Source organism: Anopheles maculipalpis, chromosome 3RL (assembly GCF_943734695.1).
Source record: "Anopheles maculipalpis chromosome 3RL, idAnoMacuDA_375_x, whole genome shotgun sequence".
NCBI classification, from domain to species: Eukaryota; Metazoa; Arthropoda; class Insecta; order Diptera; family Culicidae; genus Anopheles; species Anopheles maculipalpis.
Window position 1 is genome coordinate 67,316,916 of NC_064872.1, and position 20,356 is coordinate 67,337,271.

Below are 20,356 nucleotides of genomic sequence, written 5' to 3' on the forward strand. Positions count from 1 at the left end.
AGTCCTAGGAATTTAAAATTTCATGCAAGTAGCATTACTCCAGCAATACTTCAACTATAAAACAGCAGTAAGAAATGAGCAAAGCAATGAATGTTTCTTTTCATATCAATCTTATTTATTGTTTGGTTCTTTGTGTCTTATCATCGCTGATTCAATAGTAGAGATTATGAACTAAATTCGAAAATTACAAGTATCCCCACCTTCTAACGAGATCTTAGATCGTTATAATTAAAACCTCTCGTTGCGTCGTCTTTCTAGTTGCTCTAATTTGACTCTTAAACCATTGTCGATGGCTCTAGCAGCTATCGTGCAGCCTCTATCTGTGACGTGTTGAGTTATCCCATCTATAGCTTACAATCGAACTAAATGCTCAAAAGACGTACGCTCTGCGAGTTGCTTAACTGTACTGGATAGAAAACGCATTCACCATTACGCACTCTCTCTCTGCCCGCAGTTTTGTATCCTAATTTGTTCATCTTACAGCTAAGAGAGTTTGTGCTTTGTACGCGGCGCTCGATTTAATCGACCTCCTCCATGTGCGACAAATCCTCCGAATCGTCCACCAGCGGTGGAGCATCGCCGGATGCCGTTGCCGCACCACCAGCACTGCTACTGCTCTCCTCCGTCGTCATTGGCTCGTCCTCGTCAATACCCAAACCCAGCTTGATCATACGGTAGATACGGGAGGCGTGGGTTCCGGGTTCATCCAGCGAAAAGCCCGACGACAGTAGCGCCGTCTCGAACAGCAGAACAACCAGATCCTTGACGGCCTTATCGTTCTTGTCGGCTTCGGCGCGCTGACGCAACGTCTCGATAATGGCATGATCCGGGTTGATCTCCATGTGTTTCTTGCCCGCCATATAGCCCATGGCAGATGAGTCACGCAGAGCCTGTGCCTTCATGATACGTTCCATGTTGGCCGACCAACCGTACTGCGAAGTCACGATACAGCAGGGCGAGTCCACCAATCGGTTCGAGACGACCACCTTCTCCACCTTGCTCTCCAACACCGTCTTCATCACTTTGCACAGGTTCTCGAACTTGGCCTTATCCTCCTCACGCTTCTTCTTCTCATCCTCATCCTCCGGCAGCTCCAATCCCTCCTTCGTCACGCACACTAGCTGCTTTCCCTTGTATTCCTTCAGCTGCTGAATGACGTATTCATCGATGGCTTCAGTCATGTAGATCACCTCGAAGCCACGCTTCTTCACACGCTCCACGAATGCCGAGTTCTTCACCTGCTCAATGTTCTCGCCCGTGATGAAGTAGATCTGCGACTGATTCTCCTTCATACGGCCAACGTAGTCGGCCAGGGAGCAGTACTCGTCCCCGGATGCCGACGTGTTGAAGCGCAACAGATCGGCCAGCCTCTGGCGGCTCTGACTATCCTCGTGCACGCCCAGCTTCAGATTCTTGCTGAACTGGTCGTAGAACTTCTTGTACGCCTCCTTGTCCTCGGCCAGCTCCTCAAACAGTTCCAGACACTTCTTCACCAGGTTTTTCCTGATCACCTTCAGGATCTTGTTCTGTTGCAGCATCTCACGCGAAATGTTCAGCGGCAGATCCTCCGAATCGACCACACCCTTGATGAAGTTCAGATATTCCGGAATCAGCTCATCGCAATTGTCCATGATGAACACACGGCGCACGTACAGCTTGATGTTGTTCTTCTTCTTCTTGTTCTCGAACAGATCGAACGGCATGCGGCGGGGCACGAACAGCAACGCGCGGAAGTCCAGCTGGCCCTCGACCGAGAAGTGCTTCACCGCCAGATGGTCCTCCCAGTCGTTGGTCAGCGATTTGTAGAACTCGCCGTACTCTTCCTGCGAGATGTCGTCCGCATTGCGCGTCCAGATTGGCTTCGTCTTGTTCAGCTCCTCGTCCTCGGTGTACTTCACCTTCACCGTCTTCTTCTTCTTGTCCTTCTTGTCATCGTCCTCGGCGTCTTCCAGCTTCGGCTCTTCGTCCTTCTTCTCTTCCGTCTCTTCCTTCTTCTTCTCCTCATCGGCCTCGTCGTCGCTCACCTCCTTCTCGCGCTCCTTCTCCACCAGCAGCTTGATCGGGTAGCCGATGAACTGGGAATGTTTGTTGACGATCGATTTGATCTTGCTCTCCTCCAGGTACTCCAGCTGATCCTCCTTGATGTGCAGCACAATCTTCGTACCACGACCCAGCGGTTCGCTGTTGTCCGAACGCACCGTGAACGATCCGCCGGCCGACGATTCCCACACGTACTGTTCGTCGTCGTTGTTCTTTGACGTTACCACAACCTTATCGGCCACCAGATACGCCGAGTAGAAACCGACACCGAACTGACCAATCATGCTAATGTCTGCACCGGCCTGCAGTGCCTCCATGAACGCCTTCGTGCCCGACTTGGCAATCGTACCAAGGTTGTTCACAAGGTCGGCCTTTGTCATGCCGATACCCGTATCGATCAGCGTCAGTGTGCCGGCTTCCTTGTTCGGGATGATCTTGATGTACAGCTCCTTGCCCGACTCCAGCTTCGACGGATCCGTCAACGACTCGTAGCGGATCTTGTCCAGCGCATCGGACGAGTTCGAGATCAACTCACGCAGGAAGATTTCCTTGTTCGAGTAGAACGTGTTGATGATCAGCGACATCAGCTGAGCGATCTCAGCCTGGAACGCAAAGGTCTCGGCTTCTGGTGCTTCCGGCATCTGTGAAAAGTGAAGCAATCGAAGGGATAGGGGGGTTTGGATTAGATAAGACTGCGGATGGTGGCCACTTGGACAGCGAAGAGCGTGGGGGTTCTTTTAACGGATTTATTATTCTGATTCTTATTCCCGACAATAAACGCATCAAATGGACGACGACATGATGAAGCATTTTCGTGACATCATCGCTTGGGACCATCCCTGAGACATGTTTCACATTTCCGGTTGGGAATGGTTCTTTACACAAAGGAGTCAGCACAGTTTCCCAACTTCCGCCTCATCTCTCACACACACTCTTCGCTCATGGCACACTCTTTCTTCGCTAATTCTTACCTTGAGTGAGTTTTTTTTTTTGGTTTTTCCTACAGAACACACGGGAGCAATCTAGTTTACTTTTACACTTGCTTTGGCTCCTTCTTGAATGCGCGCGATACGTTCTGCACCGTCTTTTTCACTATACTTTTCACCACGTGCTTGCTGCGAACCGATTTTATAGATTACCAAACCGCTTCTGGAATCTTCAACCTCATCCAATTCTATTCCTTCATTCATCCGACCGGCAAGAGTTCGTGTCGAGCAGCCGCGATGAATCGGAGTGGGGATAGACCGAATGTGGCTGCTGCTCGACAAACTGCTCGAGATACTCGTGCATCTGAAGGGTGGTTTGAATTCGCCGTTATGTGCATAATTGATACATTTCAACGGAAAGCCATTAATCACAGTTATTTTTCGTTCATGTATCATTGAGCCATTTCAGTCTGCGTGTGGCCATCAAAGAAAAGTGCGTGTGGCCAGAACGGAAAAGTTTTTCCGTGCAATGATGCAATGATGAACCCGTGCAATAATGACCCGTGAACAATCGTGCCTTGATGGTTGTCTTCAACATGAGAGCTTACAGCAATCTAGATTCATTAAATCATAGTGGCGCCTGATCAAATACCTATTCTACAGATTTATCGTCCCACATAAACTTCTATCGACATGTGAAATTGTACTTTCAATGTTCTCGAAGTATTTAATCATGCAGACTTTTCTGGAAATCTCAGGATCATCGATAATCCCATTGGGTTACCGGCGCCAAAATGCAGATGCCGGCTTCGTACTTGACAGGTCAGTTTGCGTCAAACAGGGGAACTGCACGAGTGATTCGTACCGCTGCTGGATGAACACAGCTCTTGTGAAGGGGAAGTTGGTGGTGTAGATCCGCTCGGCTATTTCCTGTTCATCGTTCGGCTTTCCCATACCTTTCGCAGGCAAAACGCTCTAGAACCGTCTGGAACATTCTAGAAGGATCTGGACGGTTCGAAGGTACTGTTTCCGTTGTCGGTTTCGTTCACTCGTAGTGACAGTTGCGTACACGAAAGAAACGCCCAGCGTCGTTCGCAGCAAGCTGTTCCTTTTCGAGAAGGCTCTGGTTGATGCTAGAGAATTAAATGCATGTGTATTAAAGCAGGGGTGTGTGTCGCGCGAGAGTTCATTCGATAGAAAAACGTTGTCGCGAACAGATCAAAGTGAGCAGAGTGCGATACATCAGTGCAGTGCTTAAGAGTGCGTGAGATTCATAGTGAGCCACATATAGAAAGAATATCTACATTCTATAAAAGAAGAGTTTCAGTTTGAAGCTGAATTATACACTTTGCTGTTGAGAAGAGTCGATAAAAAATACATACAAGGTATGTAGTTGAAAGTAGAGTTTTTACGGGGATAAGTATTTGTTTCGGTGTTGAATAGCCGGTTTGTAGTGGAATAAGTGTGGAACAGGTTGTGTATAACACACTGTTTAAATCTAGTTTCAGAGACCCAAAGCCTCTCTCTACAAATGAGTAAAAGGGAAGATTTTTAAGTTACGTTGAAATCGGTCAATTTGATGGGCACTTTCATTGGTAATTTTTGCAGGAATGTCTCCAAGGAGATGCATCTATGCTTGCTGTGGTGGTCATGTTTCATAATTATTGATGGTACTTTTAAAATAATGTTATAGTGAAAATTGGGGATGGACTAGGTTGTTATCTAGCATTTTTTTTCCAGTAAATATTCAATTAGGCGACCAATTGATTATGCGACTAGGTATAATGTATCACATTTCATGATTAATAGTAAGTTTTTATAACTCTTACCAGCTTTTTTCTGTTGATCAACAGGCTGCAGTGTAATCTTATGTTTAAACCAGTTTAAATAAGCTCTGCAAACACTAGGAAACAAAATATTATAAACTTAATTACATGACAAAGTAGACAAAAATAAGCGTCGAAAAATGAAGGCTCTTCCTCAACAATTATTTTTTACTAAAAAATCCTAGATTATGAATCAAATATCTTTTGCGTCAAAAAAACCACCACTATTTTTGGTGCTAGTGTGTTGTGTCGCACTCTTTCTGGTGATTTTAATAAAAGTAGGAGCTTTAAAAACGAGAAAGTTGTGATGAGATGAGATGAGATCTCAATTTTGGAATGGAAATCACATCCTGATCGATCCTACTTCTGTTTGAATTTCATGATCAGATTTGTTTTTTTTTAATCATTAGTAGTTCAGAGGGAAGCTTGCCTCATACGGATGACACCATTTGTTCCAATAATATGAAAAACACATTTACCATTTTTTAAATTTTCATAAAACGGTTATTTTTGCATTATTTTTTCTGGGGCTGATGAATAGAGCTAATCAATAGATTTTATTAATTAATGATTGATAGAATTCAATGTGTTAAGTAAGTTACAATGTAAATTGCTTAGCATTTGCCCCAGTTGTTGCGATAGAACGTTGAAAGAATGCAGTTAAAATGAATAAAATGGTAGTAACCGTAAATTGTATATTGGTCACGGAACACCTTTCGATAATCAATTCATGTAGAAAATTCTGAAGTCTGCATACGCAGGACTCAAGCTGCTGGAAAGTAAACGAGAAACCATAATGAAATCATTCTAACACGTTGTGTTTTTAAGGATATTCATGTTAGTCAACGCTAGCATTAAAACCCGGATTTAAGGGTCCTTTTTATGAGTCCTTCGTTCGTTCCACTCCTCTTCTCACGTTGTTTTCCACCCTTTACTTCTATTCTCTCGCTTCAGTTAGTGGTCCCTCATTTAGTATATAAATTCTTCCTCACCCCTCTAAGTTTAGCTTTAAATAACTTTAAAAGTGTGTATGTGTAGCAAATTGGTAGACTACACTATAATAAAGGAATAAGAAATTATCTCTCCTTTATTTGTTCTCATTTTTAGATGCCGGAAGCACCAGAAGCCGAGACCTTTGCGTTCCAGGCTGAGATCGCTCAGCTGATGTCGCTGATCATCAACACGTTCTACTCGAACAAGGAAATCTTCCTGCGTGAGTTGATCTCGAACTCGTCCGATGCGCTAGACAAGATCCGCTACGAGTCGTTGACGGATCCGTCGAAGCTGGAGTCGGGCAAGGAGCTGTACATCAAGATCATCCCGAACAAGGAAGCCGGCACACTGACGCTGATCGATACGGGTATCGGCATGACAAAGGCCGACCTTGTGAACAACCTTGGTACGATTGCCAAGTCGGGCACGAAGGCGTTCATGGAGGCACTGCAGGCCGGTGCAGACATTAGCATGATTGGTCAGTTCGGTGTCGGTTTCTACTCGGCGTATCTGGTGGCCGATAAGGTTGTGGTAACGTCAAAGAACAACGACGACGAACAGTACGTGTGGGAATCGTCGGCCGGCGGATCGTTCACGGTGCGTTCGGACAACAGCGAGCCGCTGGGTCGTGGTACGAAGATTGTGCTGCACATCAAGGAGGATCAGCTGGAGTACCTGGAGGAGAGCAAGATCAAATCGATCGTCAACAAACATTCCCAGTTCATCGGCTACCCAATCAAGCTGCTGGTGGAGAAGGAGCGCGAGAAGGAGGTGAGCGACGACGAGGCCGATGAGGAGAAGAAGAAGGAAGAGACGGAAGAGAAGAAGGACGAAGAGCCGAAGCTGGAAGACGCCGAGGACGATGACAAGAAGGACAAGAAGAAGAAGACGGTGAAGGTGAAGTACACCGAGGACGAGGAGCTGAACAAGACGAAGCCAATCTGGACGCGCAATGCGGACGACATCTCGCAGGAAGAGTACGGCGAGTTCTACAAATCGCTGACCAACGACTGGGAGGACCATCTGGCGGTGAAGCACTTCTCGGTCGAGGGCCAGCTGGACTTCCGCGCGTTGCTGTTCGTGCCCCGCCGCATGCCGTTCGATCTGTTCGAGAACAAGAAGAAGAAGAACAACATCAAGCTGTACGTGCGCCGTGTGTTTATCATGGACAATTGTGATGAGCTGATTCCGGAATATCTGAACTTCATCAAGGGTGTGGTCGATTCGGAGGATCTGCCGCTGAACATTTCGCGTGAGATGCTGCAACAGAACAAGATCCTGAAGGTGATCAGGAAGAACCTGGTGAAGAAGTGTCTGGAGCTGTTTGAGGAGCTGGCCGAGGACAAGGAGGCGTACAAGAAGTTCTACGACCAGTTCAGCAAGAATCTGAAGCTGGGCGTGCACGAGGATAGTCAGAGCCGCCAGAGGCTGGCCGATCTGTTGCGCTTCAACACGTCGGCATCCGGGGACGAGTACTGCTCCCTGGCCGACTACGTTGGCCGTATGAAGGAGAATCAGTCGCAGATCTACTTCATCACGGGCGAGAACATTGAGCAGGTGAAGAACTCGGCATTCGTGGAGCGTGTGAAGAAGCGTGGCTTCGAGGTGATCTACATGACTGAAGCCATCGATGAGTACGTCATCCAGCAGCTGAAGGAATACAAGGGAAAGCAGCTAGTGTGCGTGACGAAGGAGGGATTGGAGCTGCCGGAGGATGAGGATGAGAAGAAGAAGCGCGAGGAGGATAAGGCCAAGTTCGAGAACCTGTGCAAAGTGATGAAGACGGTGTTGGAGAGCAAGGTGGAGAAGGTGGTCGTCTCAAACCGATTGGTGGACTCGCCCTGCTGTATCGTGACTTCGCAGTACGGTTGGTCGGCCAACATGGAACGTATCATGAAGGCACAGGCTCTGCGTGACTCATCTGCCATGGGCTATATGGCGGGCAAGAAACACATGGAGATCAACCCGGATCATGCCATTATCGAGACGTTGCGTCAGCGCGCCGAAGCCGACAAGAACGATAAGGCCGTCAAGGATCTGGTTGTTCTGCTGTTCGAGACGGCGCTACTGTCGTCGGGCTTTTCGCTGGACGAACCCGGAACCCACGCCTCCCGTATCTACCGTATGATCAAGCTGGGTTTGGGTATTGACGAGGACGAGCCAATGACGACAGAGGAGAACAGCAGTGCAGCACCGGCCTCTGGAGATGCTCCACCGTTGGTTGATGATTCGGAAGATTTGTCACACATGGAGGAGGTCGACTAAATTAGCAGCAGTGGGGGGTCTGAAGTCCATTACTAAAACCATAACCAATTCACAAATGCCAGTACGTAGGTTATTTATTGAAAATGATTCCAAAGGCTGAATTTACAAAATTGCAGTTATCCAAGCTAGGGTTTGATAAGAATAGGGCTAACGGGGTTGACGGGTGATGAAATAGTAGGAATTAAGCAGTATATCTATTGAATGCAGTACGAGAGAGATTTGGTTTTAGCTTAGTTTCTGCTCGTAATAGTATTCTGGAGGAGAGCGGTAAGATAATTTAAAAACTCATTGTCTCTCATTGTCAGTGCACCTTCAGTTGCATACGCTGCCTGATTTTTCTGAACTGTGGATCCCTTAACTTTGACAGTTAGAACAATTTTAAGTTCGACCGCGTTTTAGCGGACCAATGAGTAGTGAATAAATAATTATATTAAATCGTTGGATATCTTAACAGCTTGCATATATATTCTGGGATATGAAAGAAAAGAAATCGAAGAAAAGTTGACGACGTTGAACTGTAGCTGAGTTTCTCTGACTTTTTTTTTTAACAACTATTCATGAGATGCTAATAGTTGAGCAATTTTTAATCAGATCTCCAACCATAGCTAAGATCGCATGAGGATGCCTTTCTATTCAGTTGATTTTGAATGCATTAAAATGTTCACTATTACGTTGTATTACAATAAAAAAAAATTGTTGACAAATGCTTTACTCCCGCATAACTTCTGAAATACAAAGCCTCTACTGACAAAATCTGCCTAATAAGGCAAATTTGTACGGACGAAATCCTTAATAGTGGTTATTAAGGTAATTTTGTCCATTGGGGTGTGTGATCTTTAGCGATCTCGGTCTCACCCTTTCCCTCACACACACACACGCAAACATTGTTGACGCATTGCGTCTTATGTTGATCGCGGCCTTTTGTTTTCCACGACGTTCTTTCTCTCGCCTCACGGTGGAAGAATGTTTGCCGTGGATGTGTGGAGGAGCAGCATTAGTGAAGCAGGCGGAGGATAGCAACGGTTGCTATAGTCATACGGTCAAACGAACGATACACGCCCGTCTCAGGTGTGCATGTGTATCTATCGTACGCACCTCGCCCGATCTTCTATACGTGATCTCGATGCCGTTGCCAGACCATACACAAAGTGCATCTCGCAGCATTACCGTGCTGTTGTGACTCTGTTCTTTCTAAGGTGTGATCAGGTGTAATTAAAGTGCTCGGAAAACATTACAGAAAGCTGCTTCGAGGTTGGCAATTGGAAATAGTAGGTAGCAGCTCCGGCTGCCTGTGTCTGTGTTTATTCGGTCTAGTTGAATGCGGAATGGCAACATAAAAGTGTGTCAACATTGGACAGTTAAAAGATGCCATCGACACGATTAGCGGTCAGCCCGTGGGTCTTTTGTCAACGCAGGACGGTTCCCGTTCTGCTGGTCGGTGTAACCGTACTCGCTGTCTTCGGTAGATTGGCAGCAGCAGCAGAAAAGCGTGCCTACTTTGGCTGTTACGAGCGCGATCGCTTTGCCCCGCTGATGCTGACGACGGAAAATCTGCATGAGTGTGTCGACAGCTGTGAGAACAATTTCCAGAGGTAACTTAGGAATTACTATTGCTGTTATTTATGAATGAACTCATTTGGTTGTTTCCTGTAATTTCACACAATGTAGATACGCGATACTGTCCGGTTCGAGGTGCAGCTGCACCAACACACTGCAAACGCGCATCGTCGAAGACCGCGAATGTGACCTCAAGTGTGACAAGCAACCGGAGGAAAATTGTGGTGGAGTAAATGCGCAAGCCGTCTACGAAACGGGCATCGATGTGGCCGGTCCGGTACGGAATTTACGCATCGAGGGAGAGCAGCGGGAAGACACGATAGCAATCCGTTGGGATCTACCGGCGGACGATGGTGTGATGGTACATGAGTTTGAAATCGTTGCCGAGGTGACGCGCACGTACGCTAGCTTCCGGATATACCCGGTACGATGGTCGGTACACAACGTGTCAACCGGATTCGAGCTGTCCAATTTACAGCCCGGCACCGAGTACAACATAACGGTAATATCGGTTTCAGCGAAAGGTGCCGGAGGGAGGGTAAGTATTGCGGGCAGCACCGAGATCGGACGACCGGATCCGGAACCGGAAGAGCCCATCATTTTGCGCCGGTTTGAATCGACCATACTGATACGAATTCCGCGAGCAACGAACGATAACGGCCCGGTCAATTACTATCGGGTGGTGGTGCACTATGTCAACAGTGAGCTGATCCAACAGATTGACGAAAGCCAGCTGAATACGTTCCAGCAGTCGAAGGAAAATAAGGTACCGTACTATATTGCGGCCGAGCTGGAGATGAAGGATGACGAATCGTTGCAGTTCACCGTGGGTGATGGGCGTGAGTATCGAAGTTACTTTAATCCGCCAATCACTGCCCGCACGCACGTGCACATATCGATCGGTGTTGTGAGCATCCTAAATCATGTAGTAAAGGTCCGGTACGCCACAACAACGCACGAGCAGCATCAGTATCCGGACCACCATCATGTGAATTTAAAAACGGTAGAAATCGGTAATTATCACCTACTTCACTTTGCGCCTACTTTGTTCTACACGCATTACAGGGTTTTCGAGGATATAACAAACAAGTTCGCCGAATTGCACGGATGTTGTCCTTGGATTATTCTGCAGGATTGTAGAATCACGCATTTACCATCCTAGTATCTATAAATCAGGCAACTTTTCCGGTCGCCTAGATATTTTACAGCACCGGTTGCTTGGACCACACACAAACTAATGACAGTATTCGAGCTTCGCATAGAGATTTTACGCTTCGTTTACCGTGGTTTTCGCAGATTGAATCAATAATGTACCTGTAAAAATCAATATCTCGGTGGACTTGTTTACTATATCCTCGAAATCCTGTATATGGATCATACCTCTAATTGGCTACTGTAATTTCAGAACGCAACGAAACACTCATAACGATCCTGACCACTGCCTGCATCCTTTTCGGAATCGTGCTCACAGGGGCTATTATTCTGTACGTTTACTTGCACTTTAAAACACCCGCTGCCAACACTCGTCCATTCGGTCCGGACCATCACGAGCTAACGCTGCAAGGTCCCATACTGGAAGTGGAGAATAATGGCTTTATGCCGGACATTTACGAGCAGCGTGGATTTGAAGCGGAATTGCGCGATATCATCGATGGGCTGGATGGGGCAAAAAATCACCCCCGGAAGTACCTTAGCCTGGACCTTAATCGTGTCCTGGGCAGCGGGAAGTATGGGGATGTGCTGCTTGGTTCGTTGCAGCGACTAGAGCAAGATATGCCGGCCCAGGTACACGTAGTAACGGACGATATGGAAAGCGTTGATCAGATAGCGTTTTTGAATGAATTCCGAAGGCTAACGGCATTGGAAGAGCACGCAAATGTGATCCTGTTTTACGGTGTTTGCGTTACGCCCGACTGGTGCTATCTGCTGTTCGAGCAGATGCAAACAACGTTGAAGCAAACGCTGCTAAACGCACGTGTGCCGGTCAGTGCAAACAGCGTCAAATTTTCGACCGTATCGGAAGAGATTGTGGTTAACATTCTCTGTCTGGTGTGCGATGGAATGCAGTTTTTGGCGGACAATAATGTGGGTAGAAGAATCATCCAATCATTCGGACTGCTATAATTATGATTAATTGAACATTTGTAATTTTTTCTTTTATTGCATCATGTAGGTTGTGAGTAAAAAGTTATGTGCCCGCACAGTGTACGTAAATACCAAATTTGAGGTGAAGGTGAGTGCTTTCGGACCACCACTGTACACCGAAGATACGGGCAGCCCGATAGCGATCGTACGCTGGCACGCGCCGGAAGTAATCAAATTTCAAAACCACTCGACCAAAAGTGACGTCTGGTCGTTTGGGTTGCTGATTTGGGAGTGTTGCTGTCTCGGTGCCACCCCGTACGGCACCATCACGACGGATAATTTGTTTGCAGCGATACGTGCCGGCCAGAAACCGGAGCGTCCGAGCTTTATGTATGAGGATCTGTACCAGCTGTGTTTAAACTGTTGGGATTTGGATGCGAGCGACAGACCTAGTTTTGACGATTTACGGCGCTACCTACGCCAAACGTTACCCATGCTGCGGTATTTGCTATCGTTCGAGCGTAAACATAATGTTCAGCTTCCACCGTACTTACCACACCTGGAGGCGGCAACTGAATAGTGGGAGGAATTCTTTTTGGCAACAGTATTTTTGAGAATGAAACTTTATTCCGTCCAAGTCGGAACATGCACAGGGAGGCACATTCCGCACTTTAAGCTCTTCTAGAATCTTTTTTTAGTAACAAGTTTGTACGTTTTACGGATATTTTTTTTTATTATACTAAATAAAAAACGTTTTGTATTAAATTTTTCCACTAAAGATTTAAGAAAATCGTCAATTTTTAAATCTTAAATCTTAAAATTTTAATTTCTCAAATGGTCTCACGCATCTACGATATCTTTTGCATTGTTTCAAAAACATGATCATCTCAATCTAGTCCTTTGAATCGTACGCACCAAAATAACGAGTTTTTCTTCTTCAGTTGTTTTGAATTCTCGATTTGGCATGTTTGTAAACAAACAGCTGTCAAAAAATGGATATCAGCGAAGATCATCTGAAAATCTGAAAAATTGTGGTTTTACTTCAATCCCAGAAATAGTTCTGTTTTTAGTGGAACTTCAACCAAGCTAAAACTCTTTCGTTTCATAGCTTAAACGAACATTCGGTAAAAAACATATAAAATAATTTGCTTTTACACATCAAATTGCTGCTTTCAGTAAGAGTAAACGAGCCCGACAACGGAAACAATATCTTCGAACCATCCAGATCCTTCTAGAATGTTCCAGACGGTTCTAGAGCGTTTTGCCTGCGAAAGGTACGGGAAAGCCGAATGATGAACAGGAAATAGCCGAGCGGATCTACACCACCAACTTCCCCTTCACAAGAGCTGTGTTCATCCAGCAGCGGTACGAATCACTCGTGCAGTTCCCCTGTTTGACGCAAACTGTCCTGTCAAGTACGAAGCCGGCATCTGCATTTTGGCGCCAGTAACCCTAACCTAGTTTTTCTGATGAGCACGAAAGCACATCCTTTTCTACATTTGTTTTTGTATAAAAACGTATGTTGAATATGGCATTTTTCGTGTAAAATGTGGCGGTTTTGATTGGCTCATGTTCAATGCTGAACCTATTCATCGACGTAGTGCAAAGGGCTGAATTACACAATGGTATTATCGATGATCCTGAGATTTCCAGAAAAGTCTGCATGATAAAATACTTCGAGAACATTGAAAGTACAATTTCACATGTCGATAGAAGTTTATGTGGGACGATAAATCTGAAGAATAGGTATTTGATCAGGCGCCACTATGATTTAATGACTCTAGATTGCTGTAAGCTCTCATGTTGAAGACAACCATCAAGGAACGATTGTTCACAGGTTCATTGCATCATTGCACGGAAAAGTTTGTCTTTGCTGGCCACACGCAGACTGAAATGGCTCAATGATACATGAACGATAAATAACTGTGATTAATGGCTTTCCTTTGAAATGTATCAATTATGCACATAACGGTGAATTCAAACCACCCTTCAGATGCACGAATATCTCGAGCAGTTTGTCGAGCAGCAGCCACATTCGGTCTATCCCCACTCCGATTCATCGTGGGTGCTCGACACGAACTCTTGCCGGTCGGATGAATGAAGGAATAGAATTGGATGAGGTTGAAGATTCCAGAAGCGGTTTGGTAATCTATAAAATCGGTTCGCAGCAAGCACGTGGTGAAAAGTATAGTCTAAAAGACGGTGCAGAACGTATCGCGCGCATTCAAGAAGGAGCCAAAGCAAGTGTAAAAGTAAACTAGATTGTTCCCGTGTGTTCTGTAGGAAAAGCCAAAAAAAACTCACTCAAGGTAAGAATTAGCGAAGAAAGAGTGTGCCATGAGCGAAGAGTGTGTGTGTGTGAGATGAGGCGGTAGTTGGGAAACTGTGCTGACTCCTTTGTGTAATGAACCATTCCCGACCGGAAACGTGAAACATGTCTCAGGGATGGTCCCAAGCGATGATGTCACAAAAATGCTTCATCATGTCCCCACGCTCTTCAAAAGAACCCCCACGCTCTTCGCTGTCCAAGTGGCCACCATCCGCAGTCTTATCTAATCCAAACCCCCCTATCCCTTCGATTGCTTCACTTTTCACAGATGCCGGAAGCACCAGAAGCCGAGACCTTTGCGTTCCAGGCTGAGATCGCTCAGCTGATGTCGCTGATCATCAACACGTTCTACTCGAACAAGGAAATCTTCTTGCGTGAGTTGATCTCGAACTCGTCCGATGCGCTAGACAAGATCCGCTACGAGTCGTTGACGGATCCGTCGAAGCTGGAGTCGGGCAAGGAGCTGTACATCAAGATCATCCCGAACAAGGAAGCCGGCACACTGACGCTGATCGATACGGGTATCGGCATGACAAAGGCCGACCTTGTGAACAACCTTGGTACGATTGCCAAGTCGGGCACGAAGGCGTTCATGGAGGCACTGCAGGCCGGTGCAGACATCAGCATGATTGGGCAGTTCGGTGTCGGTTTCTACTCGGCGTATCTGGTGGCCGATAAGGTTGTGGTAACGTCAAAGAACAACGACGACGAACAGTACGTGTGGGAATCGTCGGCCGGCGGATCGTTCACGGTGCGTTCGGACAACAGCGAGCCGCTGGGTCGTGGTACGAAGATTGTGCTGCACATCAAGGAGGATCAGCTGGAGTACCTGGAGGAGAGCAAGATCAAATCGATCGTCAACAAACATTCCCAGTTCATCGGCTACCCGATCAAGCTGCTGGTGGAGAAGGAGCGCGAGAAGGAGGTGAGCGACGACGAGGCCGATGAGGAGAAGAAGAAGGAAGAGACGGAAGAGAAGAAGGACGAAGAGCCGAAGCTGGAAGACGCCGAGGACGATGACAAGAAGGACAAGAAGAAGAAGACGGTGAAGGTGAAGTACACCGAGGACGAGGAGCTGAACAAGACGAAGCCAATCTGGACGCGCAATGCGGACGACATCTCGCAGGAAGAGTACGGCGAGTTCTACAAATCGCTGACCAACGACTGGGAGGACCATCTGGCGGTGAAGCACTTCTCGGTCGAGGGCCAGCTGGACTTCCGCGCGTTGCTGTTCGTGCCCCGCCGCATGCCGTTCGATCTGTTCGAGAACAAGAAGAAGAAGAACAACATCAAGCTGTACGTGCGCCGTGTGTTTATCATGGACAATTGTGATGAGCTGATTCCGGAATATCTGAACTTCATCAAGGGTGTGGTCGATTCGGAGGATCTGCCGCTGAACATTTCGCGTGAGATGCTGCAACAGAACAAGATCCTGAAGGTGATCAGGAAGAACCTGGTGAAGAAGTGTCTGGAGCTGTTTGAGGAGCTGGCCGAGGACAAGGAGGCGTACAAGAAGTTCTACGACCAGTTCAGCAAGAATCTGAAGCTGGGCGTGCATGAGGATAGTCAGAGCCGCCAGAGGCTGGCCGATCTGTTGCGCTTCAACACGTCGGCATCCGGGGACGAGTACTGCTCCCTGGCCGACTACGTTGGCCGTATGAAGGAGAACCAGTCGCAGATCTACTTCATCACGGGCGAGAACATTGAGCAGGTGAAGAACTCGGCATTCGTGGAGCGTGTGAAGAAGCGTGGCTTCGAGGTGATCTACATGACTGAAGCCATCGATGAGTACGTCATCCAGCAGCTGAAGGAATACAAGGGAAAGCAGCTAGTGTGCGTGACGAAGGAGGGATTGGAGCTGCCGGAGGATGAGGATGAGAAGAAGAAGCGTGAGGAGGATAAGGCCAAGTTCGAGAACCTGTGCAAAGTGATGAAGACGGTGTTGGAGAGCAAGGTGGAGAAGGTGGTCGTCTCGAACCGATTGGTGGACTCGCCCTGCTGTATCGTGACTTCGCAGTACGGTTGGTCGGCCAACATGGAACGTATCATGAAGGCACAGGCTCTGCGTGACTCATCTGCCATGGGCTATATGGCGGGTAAGAAACACATGGAGATCAACCCGGATCATGCCATTATCGAGACGTTGCGTCAGCGCGCCGAAGCCGACAAGAACGATAAGGCCGTCAAGGATCTGGTTGTTCTGCTGTTCGAGACGGCGCTACTGTCGTCGGGCTTTTCGCTGGATGAACCCGGAACCCACGCCTCCCGTATCTACCGTATGATCAAGCTGGGTTTGGGTATTGACGAGGACGAGCCAATGACGACGGAGGAGAGCAGTGCCGGTGGTGCGGCAACGGCATCCGGCGATGCTCCACCGCTGGTGGACGATTCGGAGGATTTGTCGCACATGGAGGAGGTCGATTAAATCAATCATGTGCGCGCACCCACAGGTGTAACGGAATAGACTGTATATTATTTGTTCAAAGCTATCGTAAGCTAGGTGTTTCAAGAGATAATAATTTACTTTTCGATTTAAACATTAACACAGAAGCGCAGATAAGTCTACAGAGGCCGAGGAAATTGAAAAATATGAGTGTTTTTTAAGGAGCGAAAGATCTTGTTTGCTGTAAGAAGAAGAAACCCTCATTTTAACCGCGTTCTAGCGGGTTCTTAATGAATAAAAATACACTGAAGAGTCCAAACGAAAGTGGAGTCTTTTTATGATTATTTAGGTGAAATTATCGTCACATTTTAACTCCAGGCTTCCTACATTTAACGTGATAGGAGCGGATACTACTAACTTCTATAATCACATACCCTGGGCGGGTCATATATTTAGTATGCTTGTGTCTTTTGCTCACCTTGTCGTATTTGCATGAAATACTCAAGCAAGAGAAGACTATTTGCTGTCGGTCTATTAACATTTAGTTGAGAATTTTAAAAATTCTATTTATTTTTCACTTGCAAAGCTGTTCTCTTCTTGCTTCTACGACAAGCTATTGTTCGGTGACCAGAGTTTTTACTTGAAACTGCAATGTTTGTACTGTAAAAGTTATTTATTTGGTGTAAATCAGTTGTAAAAAAATCTCATGCAAGGCTTTTGTTCTGTTTTGGAATGCAGTTGAATTAAAATTATAAAATAATTTATCTGCGCTGCAAATAACAGCAGAAGTAGGCGATAGTGAGTGTTTGACAAACCTGTCCTATCCGAGCGTGTCAGACGCTCTTCTATGTAGTGGTGCTATCGCGTATTGTTTACAAAGCGACCAAACGTCATTTCGCTCACCACCAAACAACACAAACAAGCGGTTTGCTTTGTTCTGGAAAAGGTTAACTACACCTGTTTTATTCTAAAAATTGTGATATTTCAGCAAAACATAATGCCATTAAAATGTTTTTCCTTTTTCTTTCAAGATGGAAACCGAATATACCGACCATCACTTGCCTAACAGTCCGATGCTAGTGGTGCAAATCGTGAACGAGTATCGTGCGATGCTACAGCAACAGATTGCACTGCACCTGAAGCGCTCGCGAGATCATATAGCTCGCATGCGGCAACGGTTCCTCTTGAAATTGGCTCACCGTTTGCATCGGAACTACGAGCTGTACGATCGTACCAGGCGTCGGATGCTGATGGAAGTTACGCTGCTTAATACACGTGGACGTGACAAACGACGGCGGAAGAGTGTTCGCGGCTGTGCGAAATCACCGGTCCTATTGTCCGTTTCCGACCATCAGTTTGACGAGATCGAATACGAACAGTTTCGCATGGATCAGGGCACGTTTGAGTTTCTGTTTGATATGCTAGAACCACAGCTTACACCAGCAGCAATACTGTCCACCCGAACGATACTGGCTGTTGCGATCTATGTGCTTGGGTCGGGAAAAGGTTACCAATCAGCCGCTGCCAAATACGGGATTGACGCCAGCCTCGTGCAGGATTGTGTGCGCTTGTTTTGCCGTGCAGTGATGAACGTTTTTCGAACGCAAGTCACTACAATGCCTCTGGATGACGACAGTATCCAGCTGGCAGTGAAAGAGTTTGAGGAGTTTGTCGGCATACCACAGATGTTCGGTGCTGTTGGCTGTTTGCATGTTCCCATTAAACCGACCAGTAAGGAGCTGGCAAAGTACGTCAACAGTAAAGGTTGGAGCTCCATCATACTGCAAGCCGTAGTGGATAGGAATGGAAGGTAGGAGGGAGGGGGCGGGGGGGGGGGGGGTGCTCTTGGCGTTACCTTTGAGTTCGTATTCATTTTTCCAATCCCTGCCAGGACGCACTGCCGGTGGCCGAAATGATCCTCTACTTCATGCCCTTTTCCTGTTTTAACTTGTCCTACTACGCCTTCGAATTTAACCAAACCCTTTCATCCTTTCGTACACGTCCTATTCGTCCCTCCTAACATTCATTTCTTTTTTCCCTATTTCAATTGTTCCACAGCAATTAAAATTGACCTATTTTTTCCGATCTAATTTTCTTCTTCTTCTTCTTGGCGTAACGACATTTCTAGACTGCCGATACCACGTAGTTGGTTAGTCAGTCCTCGGGGGGACGGGGTCTAATTTTAATCTAATTTTAAATTGCTTTTTTGTCTTCTCTCTCGATGTGAAACAAAGCATGTCGCTTTCATTAAGTTAATATTTAAGTTATTCTTTATTGTAATTTTAACATACATACATATTATGTAGCTTTAAGTCAGACAAATAATAAAAATAATGATAACTGTAACGGTAATGATCTTCCACAGGTTTGTTGATGTATCGTGCGACCATCCTGGTGGTCTAACGAATCCCGCCGATATGCTCATCAACTCGACCTTATATCAACGGATGGAACAACTGGTGGATGCGGTAAGTCAGTCAGCATCCATTGCTTCATTGATCGTCAAAAATTTAAACAAACTGTTTCCGTTTACTCCTTTCTAGCCTACTGAAACCGTTGGCAATGGTAACGTGGCACCGTTTCTGTTGGGTGACAATAAATATCCTTTGCTACCCTGGCTGATAACACCGTATCCAGTGGGCGAATGTATGACCACCACCGAACGGTCCTTTAACGTTTACGCTGCGAAAGGCCGTAGCTGCATTGGCAAAGCGTTCGATCGTTTGGTCGGACGCTGGAAGGTGTTAAATCGATGCATTGAGCAGAATGAAGCTTCCGAGCAGATCGTTACCTGCTGCATACTGCACAATATCGTCGAACAGCGCGAATCGCCGTACCTGGATGCGTGGAACGAATGCCACAACGAGGAGGACATTGCGCCGGAGCAGCCGCAATGGGAGTGTCAGATTGTGTCGATCGATGGGGAAGAGGTGAGAAACAAGCTGAGCAAATACATGCACGATCATTTTCCGGTGATTTTAGACGATGAGGATTGAAAAGAATGCGGGTGCGATCAAAGATGTTGTACTCTGTTTCATTGTTTTATTTTTCCTTTTAGTTAGCTTTGGGAGACCCGTATGTCTGTCATCTTGTCTCACTACAGCACGTAACAGAACAATAGTTAGTTTCTTAGAAGAACTGGAATTTTGTTTTTGATTTTTATTTTTTTAACGCGTCTCTTTTGGTCCCATTTTTTTTAAATATAAGAGTACAAAACTTTACCTGTAAATATCCGAAAACCAAGAGGAATATCCACAATGTTTTTTTCTCTTACACTATATTACATTTTCCGGTAGCCTCTTTTACTACCTGTATTTTATTAATGGTTTTTGAACTGATTTCGTTTTTGAGAGGAATCGGAGTGAGGTGTTCGGCAAAAAGTTGTGCGACTCAAGGACTCATCCAACGGTATGTGGACCGCTCCGAACGGACCAAAACTGAAAGAGTTATCGCCGATTTTCAACAGGAATGCTCCTTTTTCTGGGCGGGGGGTGGAGGAACCGGGATGTAGTGTTGTGCAAAAAGTTGCGCGGTACAAAAACGCATCCGATGGTATGCGGAACGTTCCGATTGGACCAGGCATGGCTGAGATATCGCCTATTTTCCACGGAAACGCTTCTTTTACAGGGCAGGGGGTGGAAGAATCGCAGTGAGGTGTTCGGCAAAAAGTTGCGCGACTCAAGGACTCATCCAACGGTATTCGGAACATGCCAATCGGACCAAAACTGAACGAGTTATCGCCGATTTTTCACGGAAATGCTCCTTTTCTGGGCAAGGGGTGGAAGGATCGGAGTGAGGTGTTCGGCAAAAATATGCGCGACTCAAAGACGCATCCAATGGTATGCGGAACGTTCCGATCGGACCAGGCATGGCTGAGATATCGCCGAATTTCCACTGGAATGCTGCTGGTGGAATTTCCCGGCACTTTTTGGAAAATCCCCCTTAGTTTCCT

At 46.5% G+C, this 20,356-nt stretch overlaps 6 protein-coding genes across 6 annotated transcripts in view; 4 read left to right on the forward strand and 2 right to left on the reverse strand.

Annotated features, from left to right (window-relative positions):
• Positions 1 to 20,356, reverse strand: part of LOC126562150 (multiple inositol polyphosphate phosphatase 1) — a 222,946-nt gene that overhangs the window by 5,075 nt on the left and 197,515 nt on the right. The gene's annotated exons all lie outside the window — the stretch shown is intronic.
• Positions 516 to 2,681, reverse strand: LOC126561727 (heat shock protein 83-like). The gene has a single exon (XM_050218035.1). The coding sequence runs from the start codon at positions 2,679 to 2,681 to the stop codon at positions 519 to 521; it is 2,163 nt and encodes a 720-aa protein (XP_050073992.1). The 3' UTR covers positions 516 to 518.
• Positions 5,897 to 8,056, forward strand: LOC126561739 (heat shock protein 83). Its single transcript, XM_050218048.1, has one exon. It carries the CDS (start codon positions 5,900 to 5,902, stop codon positions 8,048 to 8,050), a length of 2,151 nt encoding a protein of 716 aa, XP_050074005.1. The 5' UTR covers positions 5,897 to 5,899; the 3' UTR covers positions 8,051 to 8,056.
• On the forward strand, positions 9,336 to 12,272 carry LOC126561689 (putative inactive tyrosine-protein kinase Wsck). The gene is made up of 4 exons (XM_050217983.1): positions 9,336 to 9,642; positions 9,719 to 10,620; positions 11,013 to 11,692; positions 11,781 to 12,272. The coding sequence occupies exons 1-4, from the start codon at positions 9,416 to 9,418 to the stop codon at positions 12,270 to 12,272; spliced, it is 2,301 nt and encodes a 766-aa protein (XP_050073940.1). The 5' UTR covers positions 9,336 to 9,415.
• LOC126561732 (heat shock protein 83-like) lies at positions 14,283 to 16,456 on the forward strand. The gene has a single exon (XM_050218040.1). The coding sequence runs from the start codon at positions 14,290 to 14,292 to the stop codon at positions 16,444 to 16,446; it is 2,157 nt and encodes a 718-aa protein (XP_050073997.1). The 5' UTR covers positions 14,283 to 14,289; the 3' UTR covers positions 16,447 to 16,456.
• LOC126560904 (putative nuclease HARBI1) lies at positions 17,436 to 19,400 on the forward strand. The gene is made up of 3 exons (XM_050216854.1): positions 17,436 to 18,214; positions 18,770 to 18,872; positions 18,948 to 19,400. Exons 1-3 carry the CDS (start codon positions 17,436 to 17,438, stop codon positions 19,398 to 19,400), a joined length of 1,335 nt encoding a protein of 444 aa, XP_050072811.1.